Genomic DNA, 12439 nt, shown 5'->3' with positions numbered 1-12439 from the left:
TAGGAGAAATATAATTGTCATTGGTTACAATAGCTTTTTATTCTGGGTGCCTTCAATATCTTCCTTCTAACTGTTGTATAAAATCTTAAATCTCATGACATCAGGTCAAGTAAGAATTTCTACTGCTTCAACCAAAACAGACTGATTAATCACTTGAGCATAACAGATGTGTTCTGTAAAAAAAATATGCTTGCTTATGTTGAGTTTTCTAGGCGTGGATTAACAACATATTTTCTAGTTTAAATCCCAGACTAATTCACTATTTAAACCAGCTTTTAAATTAAACCTTTAAAGCAACTAAACCTTAATGGAACAAGATTGAAATCTCAAAGCCATAGTAAAGAGCTTTGCTCCATGCATAGGCCCTCAAAAGCTCAACACGGGGCTGGCTAAAGTTGAGTAGGCTTTGGCCTAGACAGCCAAAGCTTGGGGGGGGGGGGGCACCAATGCTACTTCTCCTTCTGAATCATTCTAAAAATACCAATTTCCATGTTGGCAGAACATCAGTCAAGCTAGAGGTACTATATTATCCCGAGCTGGCATCCTAATTACATCCTAATTTAAATGTTCCACAAACAGCAGAAATGAGAAGTTTCTGCTTGCTTTAATTGCAGATTAATGTGTTTGCTAAATCTGAAACTTTGTTTAGTAACTATAGCCAGCAGACATGACTATTCTTTGGTATAATTCTAGAAGTGTAGTTAAGATTAACATCAGTTGGCCCAGATATTCTAGGCAATTTCTAGGTACCTAAAATCAGCCCAAACTTTATAATTCCCTGAGCAATGATACCAGAACAGGAGATGTTTAATGTCTGTGTTTGCGTACTTTCTTTCTACTTTTCTTAAAATATGAAATGTTTTAAAAACTGAAAGAGCTGATATTATTAGATATGCCCATTAATGTAAAATTTATATACATTATGCTATTCGTACAGTTTGAGTTCTTCCATATAAAGAGCATCATATTCGAATAGCACAAACATTACAAACAGAATAAAACATTTTGTATATCCCTCCTAGGCATTTAGAAACTGAGAATAAGAAATTAATGGGGGGGAAATCAAACATCTTTATTGTGCAAAATAATCATATTACAGTACCATAACTGTTAACTTCATCAAACTTTTATTCATATCTTATTTCATTTTTTCTTTGCCAGTTATTTTTTCTCTTTGCAATTTCTGTTTATATTATCCTAAAATATTTTTCACTCACAAATTATGTTATAGTATCATTTTATTAATCTTATTTTTGAGAGAGCATTTCTGCATTTCCAATTCTTTGTATTTATTACAAAACATCAAGCAGCAATAAGATGTTTCTATATAGCAACAAAGAAAGAATCCGAACATAAAAGGTAGCAAATTGCTAAGTTAAGTTTGTCAGCTATAAGAATAATATAGCTAATGGTAATTGTGCTCTCCCCATCTGCCACTTTCTGGAAAACCTCCACAGTTTTTAACAGCTCATTCTGAGATATGACTTTTCAATGTTCAAGATATCACCATATTTTTCAGAGTATGAGACGCACCAGATTATAAGACGCAGCAAGGTTCTGAAGAAGAAAACTAAAAAAAAAGTTTTTGCATTCTGCAAACCTCCCAAAAATGGCCCGTTTTTGTGAAAATGGGCTCGTTGTTTGTTTGTTTTTTTTCAAAAAAAGAGCATGAACAGTCCTTAGTAGGTTTGTAGAGTGCTCCTGGGGAAGGGGGGGCAAAAATCAGCAAAAAATGGCCCATTTTTCATGAAAACGGGCCCGGTTTTTGTCACAAAAAGGGCATGGATAGCCTTTAGGAAGCTTACAGAGTGCTGCTGGGGGAGGGGCATAAATGGGCCATTTTTTACATATTTCTGCCCTCCCCAGCCCCCAGGAGCTCTCTGAAAAATTTCTACGGGCTATGCAGAGCTATTTTGGTGAAGGGGTGGAGTTTCGGGAGGCAAAAATGCTGTATTCAGTGTATAGGACGCCCCTAGATTTTCAGCCTCTTTTTTGAGGGTAAAAGGTGCATATTATAGTCTGAAAAATATGATATATGGTGAATTTAAACCATTCACCAAGTTTCCAACATATACAATAACAATAAATCAGTTTAGAAAAGTTATTTATAAATGAATTAGCAGATAGTTACTTTCGATCCCAAGGAAATCCTGTGAAAATCTACTATCGACAAAATTGACTCATTCTCAATCATTAAAAAAGCAGAACATGCTTACGATTATGCTGCCATACAGCATTTCAGATTCAATTTCAAAAAACTGCTTTGGAGTACCAGAGAAGCACTTGCCTACAAATGCTAAAACAGCTGTCTGTTCCCAAAATCATATGGTTGCCCTCTGGAACTTCTGTATACTTCCAGAAAGAATCTCAGTTGTTTTAAAGATTGGCAGACAGGTTCTATCTCTGTAATCTCAACAAAACTAGAGTACTTTGCCTAGCTCAAGCAGATTCACTATTTGTACATCCTTTTTAACATAAACAGTTTAGACCAAATATGAACTGAGAAGCCTGCTTTTTTAATATGGTACATTCATGACTAAATAATGATTGGTATATAGTATAAATGTAGATAGTGAAGCTGTTAAGGTTTTGGGACCTTAAAAAGAAGGGTTAAAAATAGATATACAACTCCCTGAAACTCTTTGTACTCTTCATGAATGCAAAGTTTTAATTTCAACTCACTATACTAATTTTGCTTCAATCTTGGTTTAATTTTAAAGTGGCTCTAGTATTTTTATACATCTTTGAAAATACATATCAAGCAACCCAAAACGTAGCCTGTAACGTGTTAAATGGCTTAAAACAAATGCAAAAAAATAATAATGGTCAGCTGAAGGAAAATAATTTATTTTATGATCACATGTGATAGACATATTCAAAGCATTTTTTTAACAGCTTCAGAAAGCCAAATAGACATAGCAGGATATACATTACTAGTAGGTCCTTTAATTTGCCTTACATTAAGACATATATTACTAAATAAAGAATGAATTATCAGACAGATTGTCGCAGCATGAATCTCAGAGACAGAAAGGCTAACCAAATTATGACATACTGCTGTGCTGGTGAAATTAGTATCTTAATCAAGAGTTAAAGGAGACAGAAAATAGTTTGACTGTGTTTCTTGACTGTAAGGCGAAAAGCAATCAGTCAGGAATGGACTACATTATTATATTAGAATTATTCCTAATTGCCGTAGTTTTAGAAGCAACAAATTATATCAGCTGTTAAGGATTTTTAATATGCCTCACATGCTTATAACTATCCCTTTCCTTTCATCTTTGACCAAGTAAAATTAGTTTCTGTATTGCAAATCATCTTGTAGAATATTTAATTCTACAAACTGCAATTTATTAACCATTAAAATATGCCTTCTTCACTTCCTTGAACAGAAATTATCATTCCATAAAGGATCTAGCTAACTATTGCCTTAATATCTTACCCCCCCCCTTTTTTTTTTTTGTATAAAGGACTTATATGAAGAAGGCTATTTGATTGTATCATAAGGCAACTTGCCTGTGCTAGTATAACATTATAACTGGATGACAATGAGCTTTTCTACAATTTGGTTTGCTAGTTAAAGCACCAGGCAAGAAAATTGAGTGCAAGTCCTGCCTTAGCCGTGAAAGTCAGCTGGGTAACTTTGGGCCAGTCACTCTCTCTTAACCCAACCCATTTCATAGGGTGGTGGTTGTGGAGAAAACAGGAGAGGAAGGTGTTTGAACATGTTCACCATTTTGAGTTATTTGTAAAAATAATAAAGACAGGATACAAATCAATATATAAATATTGTTCAAACAGGCTATTGGTGGGTTACGTAAAAGCTTAGTAGACTTACAAGAACAGGATAGGATAGGATAGAAGACTACAGTTTCATTAAATATTGGATAAAGCTATTCAGATATCAGTAATTCTGAAAAAGGGAAAAAAATAAATGAAATACCATCCAAGATAAAATAGTAAAAAGGAATTAAACAAGGTGAGATTAGTGTAACAATAGCATTGTACAGCCAAAACCCATTGCCAAAATTACATTTTAATTTTCCTATAGAAAACGTAATGTTCCATACATTTTTCTAGGAAAAAATGTTCTAAAATTTGAGGTCATCACCAGCCATGTATGACTATCCTTTACAGCACCCTTTCGTATATTTAAAAGATATGCCCATGGAGAAGATCATGACGCAGCAGGAAAAACATGAGAATCAGAAGTACATTCACTGTAACATGTTATCTTTAATAAATTATCCTAATAATTGACTTGGCTTATCCACAAACATGTATTTGGAATTTTTATTGCAATGTGAAAAAAGCAATGATTTCCATGATTGACCAGCCTGAAACTCTTGTAAGAGTAGAATCCATGGATGCACATGGCACCTTAATGACCCCCTAGCAAGAGTAAATGCATTAGATATGAAAGGGGCAAAGTGTGTGAACTGAATTAAAGTTTATTCATGCCATGCTAAAACAACAGACCCCATTCAACCAACTCTATTTTAGATGTATTTTTAAGGGAATCTTTATATAAGGTAATACACGTATAAAGCTTTAAAAAGGAATAATAAACAGCATCAGTTCTCAATCCAAATTTCTTTCAACCCTACTATTCAGCTGGCTTTGTGTCTAAGATGAGACTACAACTCACAACGTCCTGGATTTTAGTCTGATGCCTTAACCATTATACCAAACTGGCTCTTAGAACCTGTCACTGATTTTACTTTTTAAATTGGTATGCAGAATGGTTCTTTACATTTTTCTATCAAAATATAGAGCATTGAGCTGGTCTGTTAATAAATAAATTTTGAATTTCATTTAGAAGCTCAGCAGTAAATTTCTGTTTCCAGTCACTTAAGTAAATGAGATTCTAAAGATCTGTTATAGTGATGAACAATAAAACAGAAAATTCACTAGCTGTATCCAGACCAGAACTCAGATATTAAATGAAAGCATGAATGCTTTTAGTATTTTGTTAAATCAGAAATCTAATTATGGGAATAATTAGAATTCTTCTTTAAAAACTACATCAAAATACATTGATTTTTAATAATACTTTTTCTAATTTTATTTTCCATTCTTGCACTTAGCCTTAATCCCACTATCAAGGATCTTTTCTGCAGTGTAATAAATATATTTCTTAAAGACTATTCTATCATCTATGGCAGTGTTTCTCAACCTTGGCAACTTGAAGATGTCCAGACTTCAACTCCCAGAATTCCCCAGCCAGCTGGGGAATTCTGGGAGTTGAAGTCTGGACATCTTCAGGTTGCCAAGGTTGAGAAACACTGATCTATGAGATTATAGAACCAAACCAAAAAAGAGAGCATTGTAAGCCATGTTTAAAGAAGAACAGAGCTCACAGAAATTCCCTGTTCATATTCCTCCATTGTTTGCATTTTTTTCCCTCTTGGGAAATCTCTGAGGCTCCATCTTTGTTATCATTCCATAAGGAGATTTAAGATTTCCTTTTCTCTTTCCATTTCCAAAAGCTGATACAGCAAATAATTTTTTCCTCACTCTGCTGCCAGTTGTTTTCTTGATTTTATTTTGGTTATATATTCTTACATTTCATTATATTGTGAAGTTTTACTATATGAACAGTTCATTTTTCCAATATAAAATGTTTTAGAAACGTATGAAGAGAATTGGATTTAAAAATACAGGCCCTAAATAAAATAATATATAAATAAGTAAAATTGTCATGGTTGAAAACATAAAGGATTGACAAATACTACACAATATGCATTTACATACTTTTTCAATGTGTACAGACTTATCAGAATAGGTGTTGTGAATTTAAGAAAAGGACAAATTGTCCATTTGGAGAATATATGGCAATTGTTGCAAGAAACATTTTTTAAAACTCCATTTTTAATATATTTAATCTTCCCAAAAGCAAGCAAAATTTCAAAATTTCCTTGATTGGAACTCTAATAAATTAGACTCTTGGCAGGGCATGCTTTGCATAGTATCCAGCTACTCCAATCTCACTGTGAAAGATGAAGAAAAATGTATTTGAATACAGGGAAATTCTGCAAAAGTATTTGAAAAAAGTGAGGAAAAGCCATAAAATTAATAGAATTTACTTGGGGTTTAGCACCAAGGTATTATTTAAGGCACTAGATTATTAAGCGAGAAACCGAGTTCTCGTTCTGCCTTAGTCATGAGACCAGCTTAGGCCAGCCATTCTTTCTGAGTCCTAGGAAAGAGGCAATGGCAAACCAATTTTGAAAAACCTTGCCCAAAATATTGCAAGGATTAGTCCAAGAAGCTATGAGGAGTCAAGGATGACTTGAAGTTGCATTTGCACATACACACACACTATCATCAAGGGAGGAAACCTATATACACAAACATATCTTCTTCTATGGCTATACCAGGGGGGAGGGGTACACACAGGATGGATGGACTATGAATCTAAACAAACATTTTTTTCTGCCTAGACTACTTATCTTTTCACATTCAATAGGCTAGTCTTTGGCGCTGATAATCTGTGTGTATTGCTACCCCATCTTCATTTTATCCCTCTAGATTAGATTCTGTCTTTAATATTGCATAAGCAAATTATGAGGCTATCCTAAACCAACACATCCTTGAAAAGACAATTCACTTTACCTGATTTGCTGAGAGGAATTCCTGGTTATTGTCATTCATTCCCATATACATGTTCTCTCCGTCAAACTGGAATGACAGGGGAAAAAAATAATCAAAATGCAAGTATACAGGAACCGTCAAGAAATTGCTAAATTCTATAAGCAGCCGGTCTAACCGCTTGATTGATTGACTGTTTGATTTATTGCTGAAAATAATTCTAAATGTTACAGAAATTAGCACAAAATAAACCAAAATTGCAGCATAGGTCTTACAGATGTTTTATGTAAACTGGTCTGTAGTTATCCCCAAAAGTTGTATCACCACTGTGTTTAATTGAAAATCAGTATGGTGGAAAGTTTTTAAGATTTTACTACTGTAAAAGCAGGGAAATAAATTTTATAACTCCTAAAGAAAAGGGCTGTTTGTAGAAATCATATAAGCAGGAGGATTAGGACATTAAATTTAAAATTAATTGAAAAACCAGGTCTAAGAAACAAATTCTCATATCACACACTTGCATGAAGGAAAACATATGTTGGCATACAATAGATTATTCTCCATACTAGTTATTATTAAGGTAAAGCCCTATCAGGCATTGGGAAAGAACCTTTATGAATAATAGATGGATCTAAATCACCTTCAGCTTAGTAAACCATAGAATTGAAACTAAATAGTTTGGACCAGATTATCAGAAGATCATCTATTTTCGTATTTCTATTTCATATTACTGGGGCTCAAAATATCTGCATTGGAAATGTTTCTTAAGGTGATCTTGAAGTGAGGTGCATGCTAAATGACAAGAGGGTGTCATTTTTCTTTTTAAAAGTAAGGTCCTGTTTGCAGAATTCCTTCCCAGAGATACTCCTTTAAAATCTATTTGGTCTAGGTTCTCAATCTTCAAGCTCTTTAAATACAACTTTGCTGCTGCTTTAACTTCCTTTACTGTTTTGCTGCTTCATTTACTGTGATTTTATTATATACTGTATCTATACTGCAAATTATTGTTTTATTCGGTTCCACCACAAAACCGCGAAGCCCTTATCCACGCCAACATAAGTGTGGAGGCAAATCCGCGCCGTCCGAAGTGCTAAGAAAAAAACGACCCTACCGCGATGACATAACCGCGGAGGGCAAATCCGCGCCTACCGAAGCACCCTAAACCTAAGCCTAAACCTAAGCCTAAACCTAAGCCTAAACCTAAGCCTAAACCTAAGCCTAAACCTAAACCTAAACCTAAGCCTAAACCTAAGCCTAAACCTAAGCCTAAACCTAACCCTAAACCTAGGGGCTCGCAAGCGTCCTTGGATGGGCGGCCAGGCAAGCCCGCTTCACCGGCCCCAGGAGAGCCTCAGCCGCCGCTGCTGCTGCGTCCTCCTCCGCCACCGGCGCCTCCCCCATCTATCATCAATAGATAGGTAAAGAGTAAATTTGTTGTCTTCTTCTGTCTTTTCTTATGGATAGTGAGCTTGGTCATAAGAAATGAAGGTTTAATGGCAAAATCTAGCCTAGAGAATCCTTTCAAAGAACTAAAAGTAAATTTATTTTCATTAGTACCATATTTCTCCAGAATCAGCAGTGTTTTAAAAAAATATTTATTTAGAGAAAGAAGAAAACTATAGGATAAATTCACTTGTTATGAAGAAAGGGCTATTGTAGTTCAGTTTGCTGTTTCTTATATTATTTTTAATATTGTCTGGTGTTTTGTGACCCGTCTCAAGTTGTTACTTTATTGTTAAATAATCATAATAACCATAATAACCATAATTATAAATAATAAAACATTAAATTATAATTATTATAATAAAATGATCAATTGAGGGTTTTGAGCTATGTTTTATATTATAACTATAAATAATTCTCTTACCATGATAAATTTTTATTTGCCAACACAGCAAGTTTTCTGTAAGTTTCTATGCCCTACATACTTTGATTTCTCATTCATAAAACTTTCATAAAACATTCATAAAAGATAGGATTGTGAACATTTCACCTGCCTTGTATCTTTTGCTATTATAATACAACAAATATTCTGATTATTTTATATACTTCAGATTAAATAATTAAATGCCGTTGGTTGATCAGCATCTACGTTTAATACAAGTATCAGTTATTGAATATTAGATGGAATTCAGTACAAAATCAAAAATGGAGAGTTGAGATGAATTAAATTGTTACAACTGTCATTCCATCAGTAGGTGCTACTTCCATTAGCACATTATGACCTTCTTTATAGCATTCGTACATTACCTTGCATTACTTTTTATCATTTTGGACTCAGCTGCTGCTTTTTTACAATAGATCCCACAAAACAGTTTAGGTTGCAATGAAAAAAATATCTTAGATTTACCAAGAAAGTGGTATGAAGACAAATGAATTCATCTTTCTTTGGAAAGTGAGGAGAGTTATCTTAAACTGTCTTTTAAACTGCTATTTTCTAACTATGTACATGGACCAGTAAACGCTACAGTTTTAAAGCCACCATAGTTGGTTCTAGCAACTGCTGAGCGACATCTAGAAATCAAACTATATTCAACTTATTTTACTTCTCATGAAAGCTATACTTTTGAGCAAAGCAAGTATTAGTGCACATTTTTCAAATCACACATATTCGTGTATCTGTTATTTTCCATCTTCAGGAGGCAGTCTAATATCATCACTATTACTTTAGATTTCAGCAGATATGTGTATGCCTTTCTTAACTGTGCTATTTGCTTGAAAGCCAATTCAAACTCTCCCTTTTCATAATTCCAATTTGGTAATACATATCTATTTTATTGCTTTATATGCTATTCTTTCCCTAGCCCAGTAACTATAATGAAGCCTATCTTGGAAATTACTATGCTTCTGATTGCCAAGCAGTGAGGCTGAAAATCAACTCTCAAAATTCAATGGAAACTTCAGAACTTCGTCCCTGAAGATTAGATTTGTTTTAACTCCTGAAAGCAGTAAGAACAAAAAAAAATATTTAAAAAACATACTGCTAGCTTTTTTTTTTTCAATTAAATGATTGCAACTTATGCTATAGCCAGATGAATAGATGTATGATGTGTTATCACTCTGTGGCAGAAAGCAGTTGGAGGCAATCAGCTTTATAATTGCAACCTCTTTATGATAGAAACAAAACATTTTAATATTTTCCATTTGTTAAAATGATTTTCTCTTAGTTTTGATTAGAACTATCTCCTCATGTATATAGAGATGCTAATCAATTTCAGGAAATAAGGCTAATACATTTATTATACTCTATTTCCAAGCAAAATTGATCCAATTTATTTTTAATCAACTAAGCATGGTAGACAAGAAAAACTTTTCTGTTACTGGCTGGGGAATAGTTCAGAACTATTATACTAATTATTCTTTCTCCCATGTCACCGATTATTGAAATATATTTTGATATTGCTTTTATGCCTTTTGCAACAGAAAAAGTATGGTGATATACCTAATTACAGTACAGCCATGTAATCTAACTATTCTAATTTAATGGGTTAATTACCTATTAATTTGCACCTACACAGTTTGTGTTAACTGTCAGTAAGTCAGTAAGTTAACATAACTTAACATCAAAATAGGTTTGGACTAGAGATTACATAATATTTCATACTGCAGTGCCTTTCCAGATCTTAAAAAATAGATCTTGTTGGTTTGACAATGTCTACTCTCAAGTGTATGCACATAAATTATATAAATAAATGTTTCTTTAAAAAAATAAACATTCGTGGTTTAAAAAAAAAAGAAATAATCAAGCTGATTGAAGAGAATCAGCATGGTGCAGTAGTTAAAGTACTGAACTAGTAATGGGAAGATTCAGTTTCTAGCTCTCTGTTGTGAATGGAAACCAGGTGGGTGATCCTGGAGTTAGTCACCCATTCTCAGTCCAAATCAACATCAAGCTCTCCTACAAGGCTGACTGATAAAACAATCCCACCCCACCCCACCCGTCCTGCACAAATACACTTTACATCAAGCATCACGTAAACATTACACTAAGCAGTAGAGTGTAAAAACAAATTATTACTGTACATTGGGGCAAATGCTAAGAATATGAAGAACAATTAAGCCAGTTGAAGATCTGAGTTTAAAACAAAATATCTCATATGGAAGATTATTGCCGGTTTTACATGCCATTCAGAGTTACTTCTTCATGCAAGATGCAAAGCCACATTCAAGATCAAAACATAACTGGAACAGTGACGTGCAGTGAGGTTTATGGCTGGTGAGGCAGTCTTCTTCCCCGACATCCCACTATCTAAAGTGCTTTCTTTCTTTCGCCCGCCTGAATTCTGACAGGCGGGCGAAAGAAAGTGGCAGCCCGCCACTGGCTTTCTTTTGCCCGCCGCTATGTCCGACATAGAAGCGGGCAAAAGAAAGCCAGAGGCAGGTTGGCGCTTTCTTTCTTTTGCCCAGAGGCAGGCAGCTCAGGCGGGCTGCAGCCTCTGGGCAAAAGAAAGAAAGCGGCAGCCCGCCAGCAGAGGCGAGTAAAAGACCCACCTCTGCTGGTGGGCTGCCCTGGACACAGAGAAAGAAAGCTGGTGGGCTGCCCTCCCTGCCTCTCCAACTCCTACCCCCTTCCCTCTCTTCATTCTCAAACAAACTCTCTCTCAAATTGAGAGAGAATTTGTTTGAATGAAGAAACAAACAGATGCACACACACACACACACACACACATTACTTACAATTACTTACATATTACATTAATTTTGAATTCCTCTCCCTCCCTCCGACCCACATACCTTTTCCAGCTGTTTTACAATCACAGAGGATTTCAACTCTGCTCTTGCCTGCCATTATGAAAATGTAAAAATGTAAAAGGAAAAAGGCAAGAGCTGCTGAGGTCAGGCTGGGTTAGCTGCTGCCAGAGTCCCCAATGGATGACTCTGCTTAACTGTTTAAAAAATCCTCTTAAAAACACCCTCTACAGGAGGAGGCAAGAGAACCACATGCCTCATCTACATAAGGAATTTTTCGGCTTTTAACCCTTGCTTAACTCTGCTCGAGTGATCATAAAATGCCAGACTAGATGAGGCAAGTCGTTCTCCTGCCTCCTCCTGTAGTGGGCACTTTTTAGAGGCTTTTTTAAACAGTTAAGCACTAAGCAGAGTCATCCACTGTGACTCTAGCAGCAACTACCTCAGCCTTTTTCCTTTTACATTTTTTTTCTTTTCATGACAGTGGTGAGGCTCTGCCTCCCCTGTCTCCCTTGACTGCACATCACTGAACAAGGATTAATTTTTTTTAAGTTAAGCTTTATTTATATCCCTTTCCTGAACTTCAAATACATGGATCTTTCCTTTTATTCTCTATTGAACTATCTAGCTTTCTATTGCAGATATGATCTGCATATCTAGATGTTATGAGTGTTTTTCTTCCTAATTTTGATTTTGCCTTTATGATGTTCTACTGCTGTTCCCACCTGTTGGTTAATAAATGCCCAAATATAATATCAGACAGAATATACCATAGTAAAAACAAAAGGAAATCAGGACACTATAGACATTATCTCAATGAAGATGAAAAAATTAAGTGGAAAGAGAAACAAGGATATAATTATTTGCAATTGATGATTACAAATACAAATAGGAAAAGGATTTTAATGGCTTTTCAAGATTAGAAGATGCGGCATTCCAAGAAAAATATGTACCCCAAATAAAAAGATGTGGGAAAAACTGAAAATTTCAGATTTCATAAGAAACAAACAAGGGAATGAAGGTGCCAGCAAACTATTCCAGTTTGGTGTCCAATTACGTTGAATATTTCCAATGATCCTCAGACATGAGGAAGGTTGATTTACAGATAAAGAAGAAGCAGGGAAAACATACGAAAACAAGAAATTTATGAAGAAAAAAA

The 12439-nt window shown here is 34.8% G+C and overlaps 1 protein-coding gene across 1 annotated transcript in view; it reads right to left on the bottom strand.

Moving 5' to 3' along the window:
- The window catches only part of LOC116509741 (TOX high mobility group box family member 2-like), a 207689-nt gene that overhangs the window by 125493 nt on the left and 69757 nt on the right, over positions 1-12439 (bottom strand). The window contains 1 exon segment of the mRNA XM_032219030.1: positions 6616-6681. Coding sequence (XP_032074921.1) covers positions 6616-6681 — 66 coding nt within the window.

The sequence above is a fragment of the Thamnophis elegans genome, chromosome 5, assembly GCF_009769535.1.
Source record: "Thamnophis elegans isolate rThaEle1 chromosome 5, rThaEle1.pri, whole genome shotgun sequence".
In the NCBI taxonomy this organism is placed as follows: domain Eukaryota; kingdom Metazoa; phylum Chordata; class Lepidosauria; order Squamata; family Colubridae; genus Thamnophis; species Thamnophis elegans.
Note: the sequence above shows the minus strand (reverse complement) of the source record. Positions and strands in the feature narration are given on the sequence as shown.